This window comes from Prinia subflava, chromosome 8 (assembly GCF_021018805.1).
Source record: "Prinia subflava isolate CZ2003 ecotype Zambia chromosome 8, Cam_Psub_1.2, whole genome shotgun sequence".
In the NCBI taxonomy this organism is placed as follows: domain Eukaryota; kingdom Metazoa; phylum Chordata; class Aves; order Passeriformes; family Cisticolidae; genus Prinia; species Prinia subflava.
Genome location: NC_086254.1, coordinates 15,359,509 through 15,383,671, shown reverse-complemented (window position 1 = coordinate 15,383,671; position 24,163 = coordinate 15,359,509). Strand labels below are relative to the sequence as shown.

Here is a 24,163-nt window from a genome sequence, read left to right as displayed (position 1 = left end):
TATCGGTGCGAAAGGGCGGACTACAACTCCCATCTCCCCTCCGCGCCTGAGGCGGTGGGACTCCAACTCCCGTCGTGCCCCGCGCCTCGCGGCGGTGTTGTCGGCGGCCCCAAGATGGCGGCGGTGGCGGCGGGCGCGGCCGCCCCTCAGCAGCCGCCGCCGCCTCAGCAGCCGCCGCAGCCGGCGGGAGGCGGCGGGAGCGGCTCTGGGGAGGCGGCGGGAGCCGCGGGTGGTGCGGGAGGCGGCGGCGGAGGTGCCGGAGGCGGCGGTGGCGCAGCCGGGCCTACGCCGGGCTCGGGGTCGGGCGGCGGCGCGGCCGCGGGCGAGTCGTGGTACCTGGCGCTGCTGGGCCTGGCCGAGCATTTCCGCACGTCCAGCCCGCCCAAGGTGCGGCTGTGCGTGCACTGCCTGCAGGCCGTGCTGCCCCGCAAGCCCCCGGCGCGCATGGAAGCCCGCACGCACCTCCAGCTCGGCTCCGTCCTCTACCACCACACCCGCAACGGCGACCAGGCCCGCGGGCACCTGGAGAAGGCGGTGAGCGGGGCCGGGCTGGCCGTGGCGGGCTGGGGAAGGGGAAGCGAGGGGTGCCAGGGCTCGGAGAAAGGGGTGGGGGTGGTGGGAACGGGGCTGGGGGCACTTGGGGAAGGTAAGGAGTAGGGGAGGGGGTGCTGGCAGAGCAGGGAGAAGATGAGGAGCGGGGAAAGGGGGCAGCGGGAGGATCCTGGCACAGGGCGGGAGGGGATCAGGGTGGTTTTGGTGGGTTTAGTGCCAGCCCAACCCGCTGTGTTCTCTTGCAGTGGCTGATATCCCAGCAGGTATCCTTTTCCCAGGATCCAGCCGGGGCTCCGAGCTCGGAACAACTCCAAGGAAAGTCCCAAAACACCTTCGAGGGCCTGGGGGTGGGGGCACGGAATGTGTGCTTGTAATTTATTTCATCACTGCTTTCACAAAACCACAGAGTTTGGGTTGGAAGGGCCCTTAAATTCCATCCCAGCCCGACTTTCCTGAGGGGTTTTTGGGGCTTTGCTGCTGTTTCCCACACGGATTTTGTTGTTCCCTTGACGCCGGTGCCAGATCCCGCAGTTTGAAGATGTGAAGTTCGAGGCAGCCAGTTTGCTGTCAGAGCTCTACTGCCAGGAGGTGAGAGAAGCCCCCAAAACCCCTCTGTGCCCTTGGGATTTGGGTTTGGAGTGGGATATTCCCATCAAAAATCAGATTCCTGGGATGAATGGCTTTTTCCCTTCTTTGCTGAGGAAGTTTTTGCTGGAATTGCAATGAGGATTTCTCCCCGCAGAAGGATTTTGCTTGGCCAAAGAAATTTTTTAGTCCTCATTAAACAAACGCTGATTCTAGCGAAGGGAAATCCCAGATTTTCCTCAGGATTTTGGAATCCTGGAATGATTTGGGTTGGAAAGGACCTGAAGGATCATCCAGTTCCATGGGAAGGACGGGTTCCCCTTTCCCAGGTTGTTCCAACCTGGACAATTCCCGGGATGGGGCAGCCCCAGCAGCTCTGGGAATTCCATCCCACCCTCCCAGGGAGGAATTCCATCCCCAATCTCATCTGTGTGGGAACTGGGAGCCATTCCCTGTGTGCTGTCCCTGCATTCCTGCCCAAACTCTTCCTTCCCACGTTTTAGGGTTCCATTGGGGAGCCCCCGTTGGATTATTTGGGGTTTTGTGTTCGTGTCTGTCCTTGGGACAGATTTCCTTGTGCTGATTTCCTCCAAAATCCTTTCCTGGTGTTTTAAATCCCGATATCCTGGAGTGGTTTGGGTTGGAAAATCCCCTCCAGTCCCACCCTGCGGCGTGCACCTCCCAAAATCCCAAATTTCCCAATCCCACCTCGGACATCCCAAGGGCAGAGCAGCCCCAGGCTGTTCTTATTTTATTTTTATTGTTTTATTCCCTCGCTCCCAGCCCTCCCTGTGGTTTTCCAGGGAATTTCCAGAATGGGGAATCCCGGAATTCCTGGTTTGGGGTGACTTGGGGGTGTCTGTGTTGCAGAATTCCGTGGACACGGCCAAGCCCCTGCTGCGCAAAGCCATCCAGATCTCCCAGCAGACTCCCTACTGGCACTGCAGGCTGCTCTTCCAGCTGGCTGTGAGTCCCTGGAGCTGCAATTCCTTGGGAAAAAAACCCTGGAAAAATCCTGGAACAGCGTGGCAGCCTCTCGTTTTATTATTCCTAAAAAAGTGCTGTTAATGGGTGTTTTTTATCCCGTTATCCCATAAAAATTCGCTGTTAATTAGAGGGAAAAGGCAAATCCGGGCTGGGGATTGGTGTTGGGAGCCTCTGGGTTGGATCAGGGGCTCAGCCAGGATCACTCTGTGGGAATTGGGGACCTGGAATTCCCAGGATGGAGGGAAAAATCCATTGGGGGCTTGCAGGGAGAGCAAATCCTGCTGGGATGGAAGTGTTGGTGGTTTAGGTTTAATTAGGGATGTGGGATAGGAAAAGGAGCAAGGGAAAGGAGTCCAAGGAAAACTCTTTTTTTCGTGGTCTGGAACGCACTCCAAAATATTTATGAGTTAAAAATACTTAATTTTAATTTTTAATTTTCAAGGAATTGAGGATTGTTTAATTTTCCAGAAGTTCATGCTGAGATCTCAGAAGCTTTTCCTGTCCTTGGAGCTTCCCATTTTTTCCCTGATTTCCCGTTTCCTTGGAGCTCATTCTCCTCTTCCTGAATTCCCACCTGAGTTTGGGAAAGGGATAAAATTTGGAAATGGGATAAAATTTGGGAACACACCTTGGGGCCTCTTTTCTTGGGAAAACTCTCATTCCAGTGGGACAATCCATGTTTTTTTTGGAGCTGTTGGGATCTGATCAGCACTGGATTTTCACCCTTTGCAGGATCTGCCTGCAGTTTTTAACCAATTCCTCATTAATTAGGAATTATAAGAAAAAAATCCTTTCTGGGCTCAGACAAATCCTTGGAAACGCCACGGATTCCTTTGGGAAACAGATGTAAAACCCTTCTAAGGAGCGGGAATTTGTAAATCCGGGGATAATGGCGTTTCCTTGGGATTCACGGAGCGAATCCTGAGGTTTTGTGGCTTTTTATTTTCCATTTTTGCATTTCAGCAACTGCACACCCTGGAGAAGGATCTGGTGTCTGCCTGTGACCTGCTGGGGGTGGGGGCAGAGTACGCCCGTGTGGTGGGCTCCGAGTACACCAGGTATTCCCGGATTCCTGCTGGAATTCCTGACATTTCATCCCCCAGTTCCCCGGGATTCCACCCTGGATTTCCTGCCCGAATTCCGTGGGATTTCCTGCCCGAATTCCGTGGGATTTCCTGCCCGAATTCCGTGGGATTTCCTGCCCGAATTCCGTGGGATTTCCTGCCCGAATTCCGTGGGATTCCCTGCCCGAATTCCCTGGGATTCCCTGCCCGAATTCCCTGGGATTCCCTGCCCGAATTCCCTGGGATTCCCTGCCCGAATTCCCTGGGATTCCCTGCCCGAATTCCCTGGGATTCCCTGCCCGAATTCCCTGGGATTCCCTGCCCGAATTCCCTGGGATTCCCTGCCCGAATTCCCTGGGATTCCCTGCCCGAATTCCCTGGGATTCCCTGCCCGAATTCCCTGGGATTCCCTGCCCGAATTCCCTGGGATTCCCTCCCCAAATTCCCTGGGATTCCCTCCCGGGATTCCCTCCCTGAAATCCCTGGGATTCCCTCTGCAAATTCTCTGGGATTTCGTGCCCGAAGTCCCTGGGATTTCCTGCCCGAATTCCCTGGGATTTCCTGCCCGAATTCCCTGGGATTTCCTGCCCGAATTCCCTGGGATTTCCTGCCCGAATTCCCTGGGATTTCCTCCCCGAATTCCCTGGGATTTCCTCTCTGAATTCCTGGGATTTCATCCCCAAATTCCTGGGATTTCATCCCTGAGTTCCCTGGGATTTCCTCCCTGAATTCCTGGGATTTCCTCCCCGAGTTCCCTGGGATTCCCTCCCTGAATTCCCTGGGATTCCCTCCCTGAATTCCCTGGGATTCCCTCCCTGAATTCCCTGGGAATTCCTCTCTCATCTCCCTTAATCCTCTTTTTCCCCTGTTTTTAGATTTTTCTGTTTTCCTGGTGGGTTTTTTTGGTGGATCGAGTAATTTCTGTTGAAATTTTCTTTTCTTTCATTGCAGAGCCCTCTTTCTGCTCAGCAAGGGGATGGTGAGTTAGAAATCATTTTTAAATGAATTATTTCCTGTTTAACTGTAAATTCCAGAGGGTTGTTTTTTAGGAGAGAGGATAAGCAGGATTCTTACAGATAAATTTGGAGGTTTTTGCCTGTTTTTTTCTGGGAAAAATAAAAGGATGGCTGCAAATTTTCCCTGGAGCTTTTGTAATGAGGGGTGGAAAAGCTGGTGGGGTGAAAGGGCAGTGGGACTCGGGTGAATATTCCAATTAATTCCTGGAATTGGAGAATCCATGGAATTGGAGAATCCAGGAATTAGGGAATCCATGGAATTGGAGAATCCATGGAATTGGAGAATCCAGGAATTAGGGAATCCATGGAATTGGAGAATCCATGGAATTGGAGAATCCAGGAATTAGGGAATCCATGGAATCAGAGAATCCTGGAATTTGAAAATCATGGAATTAGAGAATCCATGGAATTAGAGAATCCATGGAATTAGGGAATCCTGGAATTAGAGAATCCATGGAATTAGAGAATCCATGGAATTAGGGAATCCTGGAATTAGAGAATCCATGGAATTAGGGAATCCATGGAATTAGGGAATCCATGGAATTGGAGAATCCATGGAATTAAAGAATCCTGGAATTAGAGAGTCCATGGAATTAGAGAATCCTGGAATTTGAAAATCATGGAATTAGAGAATCCATGGAATTAGGGAATCCATGGAATTAGGGAATCCATGGAATTAGGGAATCCATGGAATTGGAGAATCCATGGAATTAAAGAATCCTGGAATTAGAGAGTCCATGGAATTAGAGAATCCTGGAACTAAAAAATCATGGAATTTGAAAATCATGGAATTATTCAGGCTGGGAGAACCAGGAACACCTTCCCCTCTCCCAACCCATTTTTGGCCAACCCCGGGGGTGCAGCAGCCACATTTTCCATGGGGGCCGTGCCATTCCCGGGGCGTTTATCCCGTAAAAACCATGGATTCTGCTGGGAATTGCAGCTGCTGCTGATGGAGAGGAAGCTGCAGGAGGTGCACCCGCTGCTGACGCTGTGCGGGCAGATCGTGGAGAACTGGCAGGGAAACCCCATCCAGAAGGAGTCGCTGCGCGTCTTCTTCCTGGTGCTGCAGGTCACGCACTACCTGGACGCCGGGCAGGTACGGGCTGGGCTGGGAGAGTCACGGAACAGTCAGCCCCCAAAGGGGGTTTAGGGGGATTTTTTGGGGTTTTTTGGGGATTTTTTGGGGTTTTTTTGGGGATTTTTGGGGATTTTTTGGGGATTTTTTTGGGGATTTTTTGGGATTTTTTTGGGTTTTTTGGGGATTTTTTGGGGATTTTTTGGGATTGTTTGGGGTTTTTTGGGGATTTTTGGGGAGTTTTTGGGGGTTTTTTTTGGGATTTTTGGGGTTTTTTGGGGATTTTTGGGGGGATTTTTTGCGATTTTTGGGGTAATTTTTCTGGGAATGTGAGGAATTCCCGCTGGGAATGTGAGGAATCCCCGCTGGGAATGTGAGGAATCCCCGCTGGGAGTGTGAGGAGTTCCCACTGGGAATGGGAATGTGAGGAATTCCAGGTGGGAACGTGAGGAATCCCCACTGGGAACGTGAGGAATCCCCGCTGGGAATGTCAGGAATCCCCACTGGGAATGTGAGGAATTCCAGGTGGGAATGTGAGGAATCCCCACTGGGAATGTGAGAAATTCTGGCTGGGAACATGAGGAATTCTGGCTGGGAACGTGAGGAATTCCCGCTGGGAACGTCAGGAATTCCCGCTGGGAATGTCAGGAATTCCCACTGGGAATGTGAGGAATTCCCGCTGGGAATGTCAGGAATTCCCGCTGGGAATAGGAATGTAAGGAATTCCAGGCGGGAATGTGAGGAATTCCTGCTGCGAACATGAGGAATTCCAGGTGGCAATGTCAGGAATTCAAGGTGGCAATGTCAGGAATCCCCTCTGGGAATGTGAGAAATTCCGGCTGGGAACGTGAGGAATTCCCGCTGGGAACGTGAGGAATTCCCGCTGGGAACGTCAGGAATTCCCGCTGGGAATGTCAGGAATTCCCGCTGGGAATGGGAACGTGAGGAATTCCCGCTGGGAACGTGAGGAATTCCCTCTGGCAATGTAAGGAATTCCAGGCGGGAATGTGAGGAATTCCTGCTGCGAACATGAGGAATTCCAGGTGGGAATGTGAGGAATTCCCACTGGGAACGTCAGGAATTCCCGCTGGGAATGTGAGGAATTCCAGGTGGGAATGGGAATGTGAGGAATTCCCAGTGGGAATGGGAATGTGAGGAATTCCAGGTAGGAATGGGAATGTCAGGAATTCCCGCTGGGAATGTCAGGCATTCCCGCTGGGAATGTCAGGAATTCCCGCTGGGAACGTGAGGAATTCCCGCTGGGAACGTGAGGAATTCCCGCTGGGAACGTGAGGAATTCCCGCTGGGAACGTGAGGAATTCCCACTGGCAATGTAAGGAATTCCAGGTGGGAATGTGAGGAATCCCCGCTGGGAATGTCAGGAATTCCCTCTGGGAATGTGAGGAATTCCAGGTGGCAATGTCAGGAATTCCTGCTGGGAATGTCAGGAATTCCAGGTGGGAATGTGAGGAATTCCCGCTGGGCATGTGAGGAATCCCCGCTGGGAATGTCAGGAATTCCCTCTGGGAATGTGAGGAATCCCCTCTGGGAATGTGAGGAATCCCCTCTGGGAATGTGAGGAATTCCCACTGGAAATGTGAGGAATTCCCGCTGGGAATGTGAGGAATTCCTGCTGGGAATGGGAATGTGAGGAATTCCAGGTGGGAATGTGAGGAATTCCCGCTGGAAATGTCAGGAATCCCCTCTGGGAATGTGAGGAATCCCCTCTGGGAATGAACATGAGGAATCCCCTCTGGGAATGTCAGGAATTCCAGGTGGGAACGTCAGGAATTCCCACTGGGAACGTCAGGAATTCCCGCTGGGAATGTGAGGAATTCCCACTGGGAATGACCATGAGGAATCTCCTCTGGGAATGTGAGGAATCCCCGCTGGGAATGTCAGGAATTCCCGCTGGGAATGGGAATGTGAGGAATTCCAGGTGGCAATGTCAGGAATTCCCGCTGGGAATGTCAGGAATTCCCGCTGGGAATGTCAGGAATTCCCTCTGGGAATGTCAGGAATTCCCTCTGGGAATGTCAGGAATTCCCTCTGGGAATGTGAGGAATCCCCTCTGGGAATGTCAGGAATCCCCACTGGGAACGTGAGGAATCCCCTCTGGGCACGTGAGGAATCCCCTCTGGGCATGTGAGGAATTCCCGCTGGGAATGTGAGGAATCCCCTCTGGGCACGTGAGGAATTCCCGCTGGGCATGTGAGGAATCCCCTCTGGGAATGTGAGGAATCCCCTCTGGGAATGTGAGGAATTCCCATTGGGAACGTGAGGAATTCCCACTGGGAATGTCAGGAATTCCCTCTGGGAATGTCAGGAATTCCCTCTGGGAATGTCAGGAATTCCCTCTGGGAATGTCAGGAATCCCCTCTGGGCATGTGAGGAATTCCCGCTGGGAATGTGAGGAATCCCCTCTGGGCACGTGAGGAATCCCCTCTGGGAATGTGAGGAATCCCCTCTGGGAATGTGAGGAATCCCCTCTGGGAACGTGAGGAATTCCCACTGGGAATGTAAGGAATTCCCGCTGGAAATGTGAGGAATCCCCTCTGGGAATGACCATGAGGAATCCGGTGTGGGCGCTGTCCCCAGGTGAAGAGCGTGAAGCCGTGCCTGAAGCAGCTGCAGCAGTGCATCCAGACCATCTCCACCCTGCACGACGACGAGATCCTGCCCAGCAACCCCGCTGACCTCTTCCACTGGCTGCCCAAGGAGCACATGTGTGTGCTGGTCTACCTGGTGAGAGCTCGTTAGCGCCCGTTGCTAATTAACGAGGGTAATAAATGATTTGGAGGCGCCAGGGGTGGGTTTTGGTGCTGCTTTGTGCTGGGGTTTCTTTGCCCTCGGCGTCTGTGGGGTGATGGTGAGGGGGGTGTGAGGAGATTCCAGGCTGGAAATGGAGATTAATGAACAAATAATTAATTAACTGATTAATTAATACCCCAGTCAAATGAAAATAGAGGTATTTGTACAAATCAGAGCCACTTTGGCTTCATTTTAGCAGCTCTTTGGTGCTTTTTTTCCTCTCAGCATCCATGGGGTGATACTGAGGGAGCTGCACAGTGTGTGAGGAGATTCCAGGCTGGAAATGGAGATTAATGAACAAATAATTAAGTAACTGATTAATTAATACCCCAGTCAAATGAAAATAGAGGTATTTGTACAAATCAGAGCCACTTTGGGTTCATTTTAGCAGCTGTTTGTTGGTTTTTGTTCTGTCAGCATCCATGGGGTGATGCTGAGGGAGCTGCACAGTGTGTGAGGAGATTCCAGGCTGGAAATGGAGATTAATGAACAAATAATTAATTAACTGATTAATCAATGCCCCAATCAAGTGAAAGTAGAGTTATTTGTACAAATCAGAGCCACTTTGGGTTCATTTTAGCAGCTGTTTGGTGCATTTTTACCTCAGCCTCCATGGGGTGATGCTGAGGGAGCTGCACAGTGTGTGAGGAGATTCCAGGCTGGAAATGGAGATTAATGAACAAATAATTAATTAACTGATTAATTAATACCCCAGTCAAATGAAAATAGAGGTATTTGTACAAATCAGAGCCACTTTGGGTTCATTTTAGCAGCTGTTTGTTGGTTTTTGTTCTGTCAGCATCCATGGGGCGATGCTGAGGGAGCTGCACAGTGTGTGAGGAGATTCCAGGCTGGAAATGGAGATTAATGAACAAATAATTAATTAACTGATTAATTAATACCCCAGTTAAGTGAAAGTAGTGTTATTTGTACAAATCAGAGCCACTTTGGGTTCATTTTAGCAGCTGTTTGGTGCATTTTTACCTCAGCACCCATGGGGTGATGCTGAGGGAGCTGCACAGTGTGTGAGGGGATTCCGGGCTGGAAATGGATATTAATTAATAAATAGTTAATTGTTTGATTAATTAGGACCCGACTCAGATGCAAATGGAGCTATTTGTACAGCTCAGAGCCACTCTGGATTCATTTTCTCAGCTGTTTGTTGTTTTTTTTCCCTCAGCGTCCATGGGGTGATGCTGAGGGAGCTGCTGAGTGTGTGAGGAGATTCCAGCTTGGAATTATTTATTTGCTAATTAATTAATTTATTAATTAATTTCTGAGTCAAAGGAAAATCGAGTTTTTTGTACAAATCAGAGCCACTTTGGCTTAATTTTATCACCGTGAGGAGAGCTGGACTTGGAATTGGAGCAGGATTTTATTCCATTTCCTGGAGATGATTCCAATCCTTTATAACGTTAAAAATGTGGGATTTGAAGAATTCTGGGAATTCCCAGCCCTTCCCCTTTCTGCACAGATAAATTCTGGAATGGTTGGGGTGGGGAGGAATTTAAAAATTCAGAATTTAAAAATTCAGAATTTAAAAATCCACTCACCCTCAGAATCACCCTCCCACTCTCCTGGGGTGCTCCAGAACATTCCAGGGAGGAGGCAGCCGCAGGAATTGCATCCCCAGGATAATTCCATCCCTGGATAACCCGTGCTGTGCTCCCTGCAGGTGACAGTGATGCATTCCATGCAGGCAGGCTACCTGGAGAAGGCTCAGAAGTACACGGACAAAGCCCTCATGCAGCTGGAGAAGCTCAAAAGTAAGGGAAAAAAGGGGAAAAAAGGGAAAATTCAGCTGGATTCCAGGAGAATCCCGTTATTTATTCCTCATTTAATCCCATCCCGCAGCTTTATTGAGCTGTTGGGTCAGCCTAAGGTTAAAACTAAAATAAAATCCTTAATTTTAAGGCCGGGTGATGACTTTGAAGTACAGAAAAATCAACTTTTTGGGGTGTTTTTTTTTTTTAAATGGATGGGATTTGAAGCATTCCTTAAATCCCTGATGGATTCCTGCTGCTCCTTTGCAGTGCTGGACTGCAGCCCCATCCTGTCCTCATTCCAAGTGATCCTGCTGGAACACATCATCATGTGCAGGCTGGTCACGGGACACAAAGCCACGGCCCTGCAGGAGGTAATGCCACAATCCCAAAAAATGGGAATATTCCACCTTTGAAACGTGGGAATTGCAGGTTTGGGGCTCGGGTGGGAATTCCTGCTGGATTATTCATGGACACAGCCAGGCTTGGTGGTGCTCAGGATTTGGAAAATGTGAGATTGGCTCCTCTGAAATATTTATTTAAAGATACTTTGGAATTGATGATGGGATAATCAATAATTGATTCCATTGACACCTTCCTGGTGGGAATTCCAGGCTGATTCCCGTGGTTTTTTCCCCATTCCAGAGTGGCTCTTTCCTCTTCGAGCTCCTGCCTTGTCCAGGTGTTTCCCAGTTTTTAACATTCCTGCTTTTCCTCCTTTTTCCTGGTTGGTTTGTGTTGTTCCAGAGGAAACTGGACTTTTTTTTTTCAATTTTTCCCATAATTTTAAACTCCTGGGAATCCATCCCAGCACTGGACAATCCCATCCCAATTTCCTGGGAATGTGCTGGGAATGGGGAGGGACTCACCCTCCTGCTTCTGTCTCCTGAAACTCATCCCAACCCCAGATTTTGGGAGGTTTTATCCCACTTCTCCTGGAAAATCCAGAGCATTTCAGGAGGGATGTGTGGCTGTGAATTCCAGGGGGTGGAGGAAACCATTCCAAACCAGCTGGAACGTGGGAGGAATGTGAGGAAATCCTTTTTCCTGTGCTGGAAGCACCCCCAGCCTCCCCTTTAATCCAGGATTTGAGATCCTGGAGCCAATCCCTGGATCCGTCAGGGGTGCGAGGAGCAGGATTTAGAGCACAAAATGGTGGGGAAAGCGCCAAAAAATCGGGAATTTCCTTTTTTCCCAGATTTCCCAGGTCTGCCAGCTGTGCCAGCAGTCTCCCAGGCTCTTTTCCAACCACGCTGCCCAGCTGCACACGCTCCTGGTGAGTTTTTGGGGTGAAAACCTGGGAATTCCGGAGGGGAGATTCCCTGGGAATTCCAGGATCTGCACCATCCACTGCTGGGGGTCGTTTTTATGCTTATTATTATTATTATATTATCATTATTATGCTCATTACCAGCTTAAAACCCTTTGGAAAAATAGAATTCCAGGTTGGTTTGGGTGGGCAGGAGCACTTCCCACTGTCCCAAGTTGCTCCAGCAAATCCTGCGTTCCTGGAGAGAAAAATCCCATTTTTCTGTGGAGAAAATTCCTGGGATTTGGCTTTTCCTGGGTATTTTTGCCATCCAGGCCTTGTCTGGCAGCAGCTCCTTCAGGAGGGGAGTGGGAATTTGGGAGGAATCAGCTGGAAAAAGGGAAATCCAGGGATTTCAACTGTGCCCACTGGAGCTGGTTTTTTGTAGGAGATTTTTTGTATGGAATGCTGAATTTTCCATGATTTTAAGGAAGATTTTTTAGCTAAATTAAGCTTTTTTTTCGTCATGAATAATTTATTTGAAAGAACATTTTATAGAAATTCCTTGTTTTCCCCACACCTGAGACTTGGTCCCTTTTTCCTGCTGTTATCCCAATATTTTCCGGGATTTGGGAATGTTTTGGGCTGCATTCCCAAAAATATTATTTGTTTTCCAGGGTCTCTACTGCATCTCTGTCAACTGCATGGACAACGCAGAAGCACAATTCACTACAGCACTGAGGGTGAGATTTTATTCCCAAATTTTCTTCTGGAATTTGAAATGAATGGGTCTCAGGGATGGCAATGTGAATTTGGAAGGGAAACCTTCCTTAATTCCGTTATTATTAATGATTTTCCTTGCATCAGGGTGGCGATTTATAATTAAAATATCAATATGTGATTTTTTTAGCCGGGATTTTTTTGTGGGAATGAACAAATCCTGAGGGAAAGACTGAAATATTTGGGAATTTTCTCTTTTTCCAGCTCACAACCCACCAGGAGCTGTGGGCATTTATTGTCACCAACCTGGCCAGTGTCTACATCCGGGAGGGGAATCGGCACCAGGAGGTGAGCTCTCCCCAAATCCCACTTTTCTGTGGAGAAAATTTGTGGGATTTGGCTTTTTCTGGGTATTTTTGCCACCAGGGCCTTGCTGGCAGCAGCTCCTTCATCACAGGAATGAGAAATCCCATTTTTCTGTGGAGAAAATCCCTGGAATTTGGCTTTTCTTGAATATTTTCGCCATTAGGGCCCTGCTGGCAGCGCTTCTTCATCAGGACAGTGAGAAATCTCATTTTTCTGTGGTGAAAATCCCTGGGATTTGGCTTTTCCTGGGTATTTTTGCCATCAGGGCCCTGCTGGCAGCAGCTCCTTGATCAGGGCAGTGAGAAATCCCAATTTTCTGTGGAGAAAATCCCTGGGATTTGGCTTTTCCCGATTATTTTTGCCACCAGGGCCGAGCTGGCAGCAGCTCCTTCATGAGGGCAGTGAGAAATCTCATTTTTCTGTGGAGAAAATTTATGGGATTTGGTTTTTCCTGGGTATTTTTGCCACCAGGGCCTTGCTGGCAGCAGCTCCTTCATCACAGGAATGAGAAATCCCATTTTTCTGTGGAGAAAATCCCTGGAATTTGGCTTTTCCTGATTATTTTTGCCATTAGGGCCCTGCTGGCAGCAGCTCCTTGATCAGGGCAGTGAGAAATCCCAATTTTCTGTGGAGAAAATCCCTGGGATTTGGCTTTTTCCGATTATTTTTGCCATTAGGGCCCTGCTGGCAGCGCTTCTTCATCAGGACAGTGAGAAATCTCATTTTTCTGTGGAGAAAATTTGTGGGATTTGGTTTTTCTTGGGTATTTTTGCCATCAGGGCCCTCCTGGCACAGCTCCTTCATCATAGGAGTGAGAAATCCCAATTTTCTGTGGAGAAAATCCCTGGAATTTGGCTTTTCTTGAATATTTTTGCCATTAGGGCCCTGCTGGCAGCAGTTCCTTCATGAGGGCAGTGAGAAATCCCAATTTTCTGTGGAGAAAATCCCTGGGATTTGGCTTTTCTTGAATATTTTTGCCATTAGGGCATTGCTGGCAGCAGCTCCTTCATGAGGGCAGTGAGAAATCTCATTTTTCTGTGGAGAAAATTTGTGGGATTTGGCTTTTCCTGGGTATTTTTGCCATCAGGGCCCTGCTGGCAGCAGCTCCTTCATCAGGGCAGTGAGAAATCCCAATTTTCTGTGGAGAAAATCCCTGGAATTTGGCTTTTCTTGAATATTTTTGCCACCAGGGCCTTGCAGGCAGCAGCTCCTTGATGAGGCGAGTGAGAAATCCCAATTTTCTGTGGAGAAAATCCCTGGAATTTGGCTTTTCTTGAATATTTTTGCCATTAGGGCCCTGCTGGCAGCAGCTCCTTGATCAGGGCAGTGAAAAATCCCAATTTCCTGTGGAGAAAATCCCTGGGATTTGGATTTTCCCAGATATTTTTGCCACCAGGGCCCTGCTGGCAGCAGCTCCTTGATCAGGGGAGTGAGAAATCTCATTTTTCTGTGGAGAAAATTCCTGGGATTTGGCTTTTCTTGAATATTTTTGCCTTCAGGGCATTGCTGGCAGCAGCTCCTTCATCATAGGAGTGAGAAATCTCATTTTTCTGTGGAGAAAATTCCTGAGATTTGGCTTTTCCCGATTATTTTTGCCATCGGGGCCCTGCTGGCAGCAGCTCCTCAATCAGGGGAGTTGGAATTCCTGAGAAATCGGCTGGAAAACTCCAAATATTCAGAATTATTCCCAGAATTCTTCCCATGAGAATGGAGTTTAATTCTGTCATCTCTCATTCAACACCTTGGCTTCATTTTCCATCCATTTTCCATCCATTTTCTATCTATTTTCCATCCATTTTCCATATCCAGGAGTTTCAGGGAATCACAGAAATAACCAAAATTAGGGATTTGCTCCTGAATTTTGCTGTTTTATTCCCAAAATTCCTCATGTTCACCCTCTCAGAGCCCTCAGGGATTTGCCTTGGGAAAATTCTCCACAGGAATTTTGCTCCCTGCACACAAAATTTGGGAAAAACCCTTGGGAAGCAAAAAACATCCTTAAAATTTGTGAATTCTTTAATTAAATTCTGCTTTTAGTTAATCAAATTCATTATCAGATCCACCAGCTTTGAGTTTTCTTTGGGAATATGATTATTATCCAGGGAATCCTGTGGAATTGGAGGAGATTTGGGATAAAAGTTGATTTTTGGGATCAAAACGAGCCTAAAATTCCCAATAAATTTGGGATGGTTCGGGTGGAATTTCACATTTTGGGTGTTGATTTTTCCTTGGAAAATGGATTTTTCCATGACAATTCCCTTTCTCTCTCTCATTTTCCAGCTCTACAGTTTATTGGAAAGGATAAACCCCGACCACAACTTCCCAGTGAGGTGAGAATTCCAACAAATCCCCACATTCCAGGAGGGAACGCAGCAGGATTTTCAACAAATTAGGGCAAAAAAATCCAACTTAATTCCAAGGGAAAAGCTGGGGGTGGGGCAGTTTGCTGGGAATTGGATTTTGGGGTGGAATTCCTGGGAATTGGAGTGGGATTTGGAGGGATCCGTGGTTATATTCCATATATTTTATGGAATTTTTTATCCCACAGTTCCCACTGTCTCCGGGCCGCGGCGTTTTACATCCGAGGGCTCTTCTCCTTTTTCCAGGGAAGATACAACGAGGCCAAGTGAGTCCAAACCCCTCGGAAAAGCAGGGAAAATGTGGGAAAAACGCAGGGAAAAATGTGGGAAAAACACAGGAAAAAATGTGGGAAAAATGCAGGAAAAATGCAGGGAAATGCAGGGAGAAATACAGGGAAAATGTGGGAAAAACACAGGGAAAAATGTGGGAAAACTCAGTCTGGCTTTTTTTGGGGGATGGGAATTCCCAGGGAATCTGTGGGATTTTATTTCCTGTGATTCTTAGAAATCCTTGGGAATTCTGGGATCTTATTCCCTGCAAATTCCTTGGGAATTTTAGGAACGTCATTCCCTGCAATCCCAAGGAATTCGGGGCGTTTTATTCCCTTAATTCCCAGGGAACCCATGAGATTTAATTTCCTACAATCCTTAAAAATCTTTGGGAATTTTGGGATCTTATTCCCCGCAAAACCCTTGGGAATCTGGGGCATTTTACTCCCTTCAATCCCAAGGAATCCTTGGGAATGTTATTCCCTGCAGTCCTTGGGAATTTTGGGATTTTATTCCCTTAATTCCCAGGGAATCCTTGAGATTTTATTTCCTGTGATCCTTAGAAATCCCTGGGAATTTTGGGATCTTATTCCCTGCAAATTCCTTGGGAATTTTGGGAATGTTATTCCCTGGAACCCCAAGGAATCCTTGGGAATCTTGGGACTTTATTCCCTGGATTCCTAAAGAATTCTTGGGACTGTTACTCCCTTCCACCCCAAGGGATCTTTAGGAATTTGTGGATTTTTTTCCTCGTTATCCTGGGGATTTGAGTCCTTTCCCTCCCCTGGAATCCACGGGAATATTGGGATTTTATTCCCAGCAATCCCAAGGATTGGGAATCTCCAAGGATCCCGAGGATCTGCACCTCCCCACAGAAAAAAACCCAGAAATTCCCTTCCTTTAATCCCATTCCTCCCCCCCAGAGCAAATCCAGGATTTCCAGGGAGGTCTCAAATCCCGTTTTTTCCCGTTTTTTCCCGTTTTTTCCCGTTTTTTTCCCGTTTTTTTCCCGTTTTTTCCCGTTTTTTTCCAGGCGTTTTCTGCGGGAGACGCTGAAGATGTCGAACGCCGAGGACCTGAACCGCCTGACCGCCTGCTCGCTCGTGCTGCTGGGCCACATCTTCTACGTGCTGGGCAACCACAGGGTAAATCCTGAATCCCAGCCTGGAATTGCCATGCCCACGAAAAAAATCCCCTCAAAAATCCCGTAAAAATCCCATAAAAATCCCGTAAAAATCCCACAGAAAATCCCGCAAAAAATCCCGTAAAAATCCCGTAAAAATCCCATAAAAATCCCGTAAAAATCCCATTAAAAATCCCGTAAAAATCCCATCAAAAATCCCATAAAAATCCCCCCAAAATCCCATAAAATCTGTAAAAATCCCAAAGAAAATCCCATAAAAATCCCGTTAAAAATCCCATTAAAAATCCCATAAAAACCCCGTAAAAAATCCCATTAAAAATCCCAAAGAAAAGCCCATAAAAAATCCCGAAAAAATCCCAAAGAAAATCCCATTAAAAATCCCACAAAAAAAATCCCACAAAAAAAATCCCACAAAAAATCCAGTAAAAAATCCTGTAAAAAATCCCGTAAAAATCCCCCCCAAAATCCCATAAAAATCCCATAAAAATCTGTAAAAATTCCACAAAAAATCCCATACAAATCCCCACAAAAATCCCACAAAAATCTGTAAAAATCCCAAAGAAAAGCCCACAAAAAATCCCATCCCATCTTCCATCCCAAGAAATCCTCAGGAATCTTGGGATTTTCCTCCTCTCCATCCCAAGGAATCCCTGGGAATCTCAGGATTTGATTCCCTTCAATCCCAGGAATCCTTGGGAATCTTGGGATTTTATTCCCTGGATTCCTGAGGAATTCCTGGGGCTGTTATTCCCTTCCATCCCAAGGAATCTTCAGGAATTTGGGGATTTTCCTCCTTTCCCTCCCAGGGAATCCCTGGGAATCTCAGGATTTGATTCCCTTCAATCCTAGGGAATCCTTGGGAATTTGGGGATTTTATTCCCTTCAATCCCAAGAAATCCTTGGGAATCTTGAACATTTCACCCCCTTCCACCCCAAGCGAACACAACAACAAAAATCCAATTCCCCACCGGAAATTTCCCATCTTTTTCAGTGCTGGAAAAGGCGGGAAAAATTCCCAACAATCCCAATTTTTCCTTTTCCCTCCCGTTTTTTCCTAGGAAAGCAACAACATGGTGGTGCCGGCCATGCAGCTGGCCAGCAAGATCCCGGACATGTCCGTGCAGCTCTGGTCCTCCGCCCTGCTCCGGGGTAACGCCCCGGAAAAACGGGAGAGGGAACGGGGAATGGGCGGATCCAGGGGGATTTGGGAGCTGGGGTTATCCATGGAAAAACGGGAGAGGGGGAATGGGCGGATCCAGGGGGATTTGGGAAAAGGGATTGTCCATGGAAAAATGGGAGAGGGGGAATGGGCGGATCCAGGGGGATTTGGGAGCTGGAGTTATCCATGGAAAAACGGGAGAGGGAATGGGGGAATGGGCGGATCCAGGGAGATTTGGGAAAAGGGATTGTCCATGGAAAAACGGGAGAGGGAATGGGAGAGGGGGAAAAGCTGGAGCTGATCCTGAGGTGGGAATGGGCAGATCCAAGGGGGGATTTGGGAGCTGGGGTTATCCATGGAAAAACGGGAGAGGGAATGGGGAATGGGCAGATCCAGGGGGATTTGGGAAAAGGGATTGTCCATGGAAAAATGGGAGAGGGAACGGGAGAATGGGCGGATCCAGGGGGATTTGGGAGCTGGAGTTATCCATGGAAAAACGGGAGAGGGAACGGGAGAGGGGGAAAAGCTGGAGCTGATCCCGAGGGTGGGAATGGGCAGATCCAGGGGGGATTTGGGATCAAGAATTATCCATACAAAAATTGGGAAAAAGCCAATGGAGAGAGGGAAAAGCTGGAGCTGATCCTGAGCGTGGGAATGGGCAGATCCAGGGGGATTTGGGATCAAGGATTATCCATGGAAAAACGGGAGAGGGAATGGGAGAGGGGGAAAAGCTGTAGCTGATCCTGAGGTGGGAATGGGCAGATCCAGGGGGATTTGGGAGCAGGGATTATCCATGGAAAAATGGGAAAGGGGGAATGGGAGAGGAGGAATGACGGGGGAAAAGCTGGAGCTGATCCTGATCATGGGAATGTGCAGATCTAGGGGGATTTGGGAACAGGGATTATCCATGGAAAAATGGGAAAAAGCCAATGGGAAAGGGGGAGTGATGGGGAAAAGCTGGAGCTGATCCTGAGGGTGGGAATGGGCGAATCCAGGGGGATTTGGGATCAAGGATTATCCATGGAAAATTGGGAAAAAGCCAATGGGAGAGTGGGAAAAGCTGGAGCTGGGCCTGAGCATGGGAATGGGCAGATCCACGGGGGATTTGGGAGCTGGAGTTATCCATGGAAAAATGGGAAAGAGCCCCTGGGAGAGGGGGAAAAGCTGGAGTTGATCCCGAGGGTGGGAATGGGCAGCTCCAGGAGCTGATCCAGAGCCTGAAGGGGCTCCAGGAGAGCTGCAGAGAAATTTGGGATGAGGGATGGAATTCCAGGATACAGGGAATGGATTTAAACTGGGATTGGAGATTTTGGGAAGGAATTCCTGGCTGGGAGGGGCTGGGCTGGAATCCCAAAGAATCCCCGGGAATCTCGGGATTCGATTCCTCCCCATCCCAGGGAATTCCAGGCTGTGACCTCCTCCCATCCCTGGGGGTTCTCCCTGGGATCCCATCCCGGGGCAGGATTCCTGCCCTGATTCCCGGGATTCCTGCCCTGATTCCCGGGATTCTCCCTGGGGCAGGATCTCATCCTGGGCAGGATTCCCAGCCCGGGGCAGGATCCCAGCCTGGGGCAGGATCCCTGCCCTGATTCCTGGGATTCCTGCCCTGATTCCTGGGATGCTCCCTGGGGCAGGATTCCCATCCCAGGGCAGGATTCCTGCCCTGATTCCCGGGATCCTGCCCTGATTCCCGGGATTCCCGCCCTGATTCCCGGGATTCCCGTCCTGATTCCCGGGATCCTGCCCTGACTCCCAGGATCCTGCCCTGATTCCCGGGATCCCGCCCTGATTCCCGGGATCCCGCCCTGATTCCGGGGATTCCTGCCCTGATTCCCGGGATCCTGCCCTGATTCCCGGGATTCCTGCCCTGATTCCTGGGATCCTGCCCTGATTCCCGGAATCCTGCCCTGATTCCCGGGATCCTGCCCTGATTCCCGGGATTCTCCCTGGGGCAGGATCTCATCCTGGGCAGGATTCCTGCCCTGATTCCCGGGATTCTCTCCCTGATTCCCGGGATCCCTGCCCTGATTCCCGGGATTCTCCCTGGGGCAGGATTCCCATGCTGGGCAGGATCCCTGCCCTGATTCCCGGGATCCATTCCCGGGATTCTGCCCTGATTCTGGGGATTCCTGCCCTGATTCCCAGGATTCCCGCCCTGATTCCCGGGATTCTCCCAGGGGCAGGATTCCTGCCCTGATTCCCAGGATTCCCGCCCTGATTCCCAGGATCCTGCCCTGATTCCTGGGATTCTCCCTGGGGCAGGATCTCATCCTGGGCAGGATTCCTGCCCTGATTCCCGAGATTCCTGCCCTGATTCCCGCCCTGATTCCCGGGATCCATTCCCGGGATCCCGCCCTGATTCCCGGGATTCTGCCTTTCCCAGACCTGAACAAGGCGTGTGGGAACGCCATGGACGCGCACGAGGCGGCGCAGATGCACCAGAACTTCTCCCAGCAGCTGCTGCAGGACCACATCGAGGCCTGCAGCCTCCCCGAGCACAACCTCATCACGGTGAGCCCCAAAAATTCCCAAAAATTCCCCAAAATTCCCCAAATTCCAACGGGAAAAGGCCCCTTCCCTTCCCCCCTCCAACCCCGGCTGCCTGCATTCTGCATTTCCCTTCTCCAGGGGTTTTCTTCCCGCCCCAAACTTGAATTTTCCCGCCCCAAACTTGAATTTTTACTCCCTAAAATCGAATTTTTACACCCCAAATTGAGTTTTTCCCCCTCAAGATTGAATTTTCCTGCCCCAAACTTGAATTTTTACTCCCTACAATCGAATTTTTACACCCCAAATTGAGTTTTTCCCCCTCAAGATTGAATTTTCCTGCCCCAAACTTGAATTATCCCACCCCAATATCAAATTTTCCTGCCCCAAACTGGAATTTTTACTCCCTAAAATCGAATTTTTACACCCCAAATTGAGTTTTTCCCCCTCAATATCGAATTTTCCTGCCCCAAACTTGAATTTTTCCTCCCTAAAATCGAATTTTTACACCCCAAATTGAGTTTTTCCCCCTCAAGATTGAATTTTCCTGCCCCAAACTTGAATTTTTACTCCCCAAAATTGAATTTTCCTGCCCCAAAGTTGAATTTTGACTCCCCAAAGTCAAAATTTTCCACCCCAAACTTCAATTTTTACTCCCCAAAATCGAATTTTTACACCTCAAATCTGAATTTTTCCCTCTCAAAATTGAAGTTTCTCACCCCAAAATTGAATTTTCCTGCCCCAAAGTTGAATTTTTCCACCTCAAAATTAAATTTTCCACTGGCCTGGAAATTCCAAAAAAACCCCTGGAAAACCAAACCCCAGCGGGACGAGGGTTGGAATTTGGGATTCCCTGGGAATTCTGTGATCCTGAGGGAATTTTTCCTGCATTTTTGCCTTTGAAATTCCCAAAAAAAAAACCCTGGAAAACCAAATCCCAGCGGGACGAGGGTTGGAATTTGGGATTCCCTGGGGACAGGGAGGGTTTTCCTGGGAATTCCATGGATCCCAAGGGAATTTTCCGGGAATTTTCCGGGTTCTGATCCCGTTTTTCCCTCGCAGTGGACGGACGGACCCCCCCCAGTCCAATTCCAGGCCCAGAACGGCCCCACCACCAGCCTGGCCAGCCTGCTGTGAATTCCAGGAAAAAACCCGGAAAACCCCGGGAAAAACTCCGGGAAAACCCCGGGAAAAACCCCGGGAAAAACCCCAGGATCTGCACCACCACCATCCCGGCAGAAACAAAGCATCAAAAACTCGGGAAAAGAAACAAAAATCCACGGAAAAGCTTCGGAATTCCCTGTGGTAGTGAGGCAAAAAAAAAAGCAGGAATTTTCCAGGAATTTTCCAGGATTTTCCCCAGGATTTTTCCAGGAATTTTCCAGGATTTTCCTCAGGATTTTTCCAGGAATTTTCCAGGATTTTCCTCAGGATTTTTCCAGGATTTTTCCAGGATTTTTCCAGGAATTTTCCAGGAATTTTCAGGAATTCCCAGAGCAGCTTTTCCAGGTGGGAAGATCCAGGTGAACCCCAAGGTTTGATCCTGGCGGGAATTCCCAGGCCGGGCTCGGAATTCCGGCGGGAAGCTCGGGATCCTCGGGGATGAGGGTTGGGATTCCCAGCTGGAATTCCTGAAATTCCCGGAATTCCCGGAATTCCGGCGGCTCCTGGGACCCCTCCCCAAGCACAGCTCTCCCCACGCCTTCAGGGAAAAAAAAATGGGAATTTTTTCTTCCTGCTGATCCCAAATTTTTCCAGCCTGGAGGCGCCTGTGCCTTAAAGGATTCCCAAATCCCGGGATTCCCTCCGGATCCAGCCTCACCCAGAGGTTTGGGATCAAATTCCAGCCTTGCCCTCGGCACTAATTCCCCTTTTCCAGGTTTTTTCCCGATTTTTTTCCAGGTTTAATTCCGTAGTTCAGCCCAATTCTGGGGTTTTTTGGGGATTTTCTGTTCTCCCAGAAATCTGGGAATGCTGAATCCCAGAAAAAAAAAGCTGGAAGTTCTTCCAGGATTCCAGCGGTGCCTGGGGTGGAATGGAATTGTTTGTCCTGCCTGGAATTCCTCCAGATTTCTGGGAAAAGGGAGGGAAAAGAACTCTGGAATTCTTGGAGGGAGGAAAAGCAAAGCCCTGGAACTTCCAGAGATTTATTTGGAATTTTTAATCCCACCTGGATGGGAAGGAACCTTAAATTTCCCTTAAATTTCCCTCAAAATTCCCTCATTCCCATCATTTTCCCTTCCCAAATCCCATCTTTTTCTGGAGCAAGGAATTTTTCCCACCCAAATTCCTCAATTTTTCCCTCTGGAATTCATTCCAGGGATGAGGTTTTGGTTTTTTATGTCCCATTCCCAAAAATTTGGATTTTCCAGGTTTTTTTCCCCGTGGAAATCCCGGTCCTAAATCTGGAAAACTCCAAAGCACCTGGAAATCCCTGGAATTTTGGGGGATTGAGGATTGGAAGTTTTTATTCCGGATTTTTTGGGGATTAAGGAAAACCCTCAGTGCTGTTGGAACTCAAAAAAAATTGGAAAAAAATCCCAAAAAATTCCCAAATCCAGGGATTTTCCAGCTGAATCCGGGGCTGGAATTCCCGTGGGAGCTTCCAGAGGCTCCCGAATTCCCTGGATCCCCTTTTTTATTTTGGGATATTTGGGATCCCTCTGGGCAGAACCATCCCAGGAATTTTGGGATCCCAGGATTTTGATCCCCGTGGAATTTTGGGGGAGTTTTCCCCGATTTTGAGGTTTTTTGGGAAGCACATTCCCAATTTTTTATTTCCTCTGGAAGCCCCTGGGGCGCAACAATTCCTCGGAATCTTTTTCCCTGGAATTTTCCTGCGCTGGGAAAGGCTGAAAATTCCCAGATCCCATCCAGGAAATCCAAATTTTCCCTTCTAACTCCAGAATATTCCAGAATATTTTGGAATTTCAGGCTAAGATCAGCTCTGGCTCGAAATTTTGGGATGGAATTCCCAAATTTTGGGCTGGAAAAGCCTTGGGATGATCCCGATCCCAAGGCAGGGACACTTCCACTATTCCAGGCTGGATTTGGGCACTTCCAGGGCAGCCAAACCCTGAAAATTTTGGGGAAAAACCTGGAAAAAAATCGGGAAAAATCAGGAAAAATCCCAATTTCGGAGAGCTGTGGTTGGAGCTGAGCTTTGGGAATCCCCCAGGGAGTTTTCCAGGGAATCCTCCAGGAATTCCTGTGGGAAAAGAGCCTTTCCCAACACCCTGGAGACGCCGAGGAAGGAGCAGAATTCCCCAAAAATTCCCAATTTTCCGCCTTCAGCTTCCCCTAAAGCCCCCTCAAGTGCTGAAAGATCCGGAAAATCCTTTGGAATTCTGGCGGGGGTTGGGATTGGGGCTCTGAGCTGGATCCCAGCTCCTCCCGAGGCCGGAATTCCCAAATTCCCGGCGGAAATTCCCGGGCCAATGTACAGAGCTTTTTACCATTGTATATTAAATTATTTAATAGCTTTTTTTGGGAGCTTTTCCTTCTTTTTTTTTTTTTTTTAATTTTTATTTTATTCTTTAATTCCTTTCGTGGAGCGGAGCTGGGAATTCTTTGGAATTTTAGAGGAAAACGGGATCCCAAATCCCACCGGGAATGATCCCAAGGGATAAATTCCATCGGGAATGACCCCAAATCCCATCGGGAATGACCCCAAATCCCAACGGGAATGACCCCAAATCCCAACAGGAAAGATCCCAAATCCCAACAGGAAAGATCCCAAATCCCAACGGGAATGACCCCAAATCCCAACGGGAATGATCCCAAGGGGTAAATCCCAATGAGAAAAATCTCAAATTCCTCAGGAATGACCCCAAATCCCAACAGGAAAAATCCCAAATCCCATCGGGAATGACCCCAAATCGCACTGGGAACGACCCCAGACCCCAAATCTCACTGGGAATGACCCCAAATCCCACCAGGAATGATCCCAAGGGTTAAATCCCATCGGGAATGACCCCAAATCCCATCGGGAATGACCCCAAATCCCAATGGGAATGACCCCAGATCCCTCAGGAATGACCCCAGATCCCTCAGGAATTATCCTGAGGGTTAAATTGCAACAGGAATGACCCCAAATCCCAACAGGGAAGATCCCAAATGCCATCAGAAATGATCCCAAAGGTTAAATCCCATCGGGAATGATCCCAAATCCCACTGGGAATGACCCCAAATCCCTCAGGAATGACCCTGAGGGTTAAATCCCAGTGGGAACGACCCCAGATCCCTCAGGAATGACCCCAAAGGTTAAATCCCATCAGGAATGATCCCAAATCCCACTGGGAATGATCCCAAATCCCTCAGGAATGACCCCAAAGGTTAAATCCCATCGGGAATGATCCCAAATCCCAACAGGAATGATCCCAAATCCCACTGGGAATGATCCCAAATCCCACCGGGAATGATCCCAAATCCCAACAGGAATGATCCCAAAGGTTTAATCCATCGGGAACGACCCCAAATCGCTTTGGGAACGATCCCGGGGTTAAATCCCCTCAGGAATGATCCCGGCAGGAGCAGCCGCACCGGAGCGGGC

The 24,163-nt window shown here is 48.8% G+C and overlaps 1 protein-coding gene across 1 annotated transcript; it reads left to right on the top strand.

Annotated features, from left to right (window-relative positions):
• The first annotated feature begins 78 nt into the window (after positions 1-78).
• On the top strand, positions 79-23,096 carry MAU2 (MAU2 sister chromatid cohesion factor). The gene is made up of 19 exons (XM_063403441.1): positions 79-534; positions 798-815; positions 1,075-1,140; positions 2,008-2,103; positions 3,088-3,182; positions 4,140-4,167; positions 5,148-5,303; positions 7,881-8,027; positions 9,769-9,859; positions 10,127-10,230; positions 11,055-11,132; positions 11,783-11,848; positions 12,090-12,173; positions 14,472-14,521; positions 14,740-14,817; positions 15,855-15,966; positions 17,024-17,114; positions 19,508-19,635; positions 20,674-23,096. Exons 1-19 carry the CDS (start codon positions 115-117, stop codon positions 20,746-20,748), a joined length of 1,983 nt encoding a protein of 660 aa, XP_063259511.1. The 5' UTR covers positions 79-114; the 3' UTR covers positions 20,749-23,096.
• Positions 23,097-24,163: the final 1,067 nt, after the last annotated feature.

What these genes read in the sequence shown, in the direction of transcription:
- MAU2 (XM_063403441.1), top strand. Translation starts at nt 115, where the DNA reads ATGGCGGCGGTGGCGGCGGGCGCGGCCGCCCCTCAGCAGCCGCCGCCG. An exon ending in GTGGGCTCCGAGTACACCAG is followed by an intron (nt 3,183 to 4,139) that starts GTATTCCCGGAT and finishes CTTTCATTGCAG; the next exon opens with AGCCCTCTTTCTGCTCAGCA. An exon ending in GTCCTCCGCCCTGCTCCGGG is followed by an intron (nt 17,115 to 19,507) that starts GTAACGCCCCGG and finishes TGCCTTTCCCAG; the next exon opens with ACCTGAACAAGGCGTGTGGG.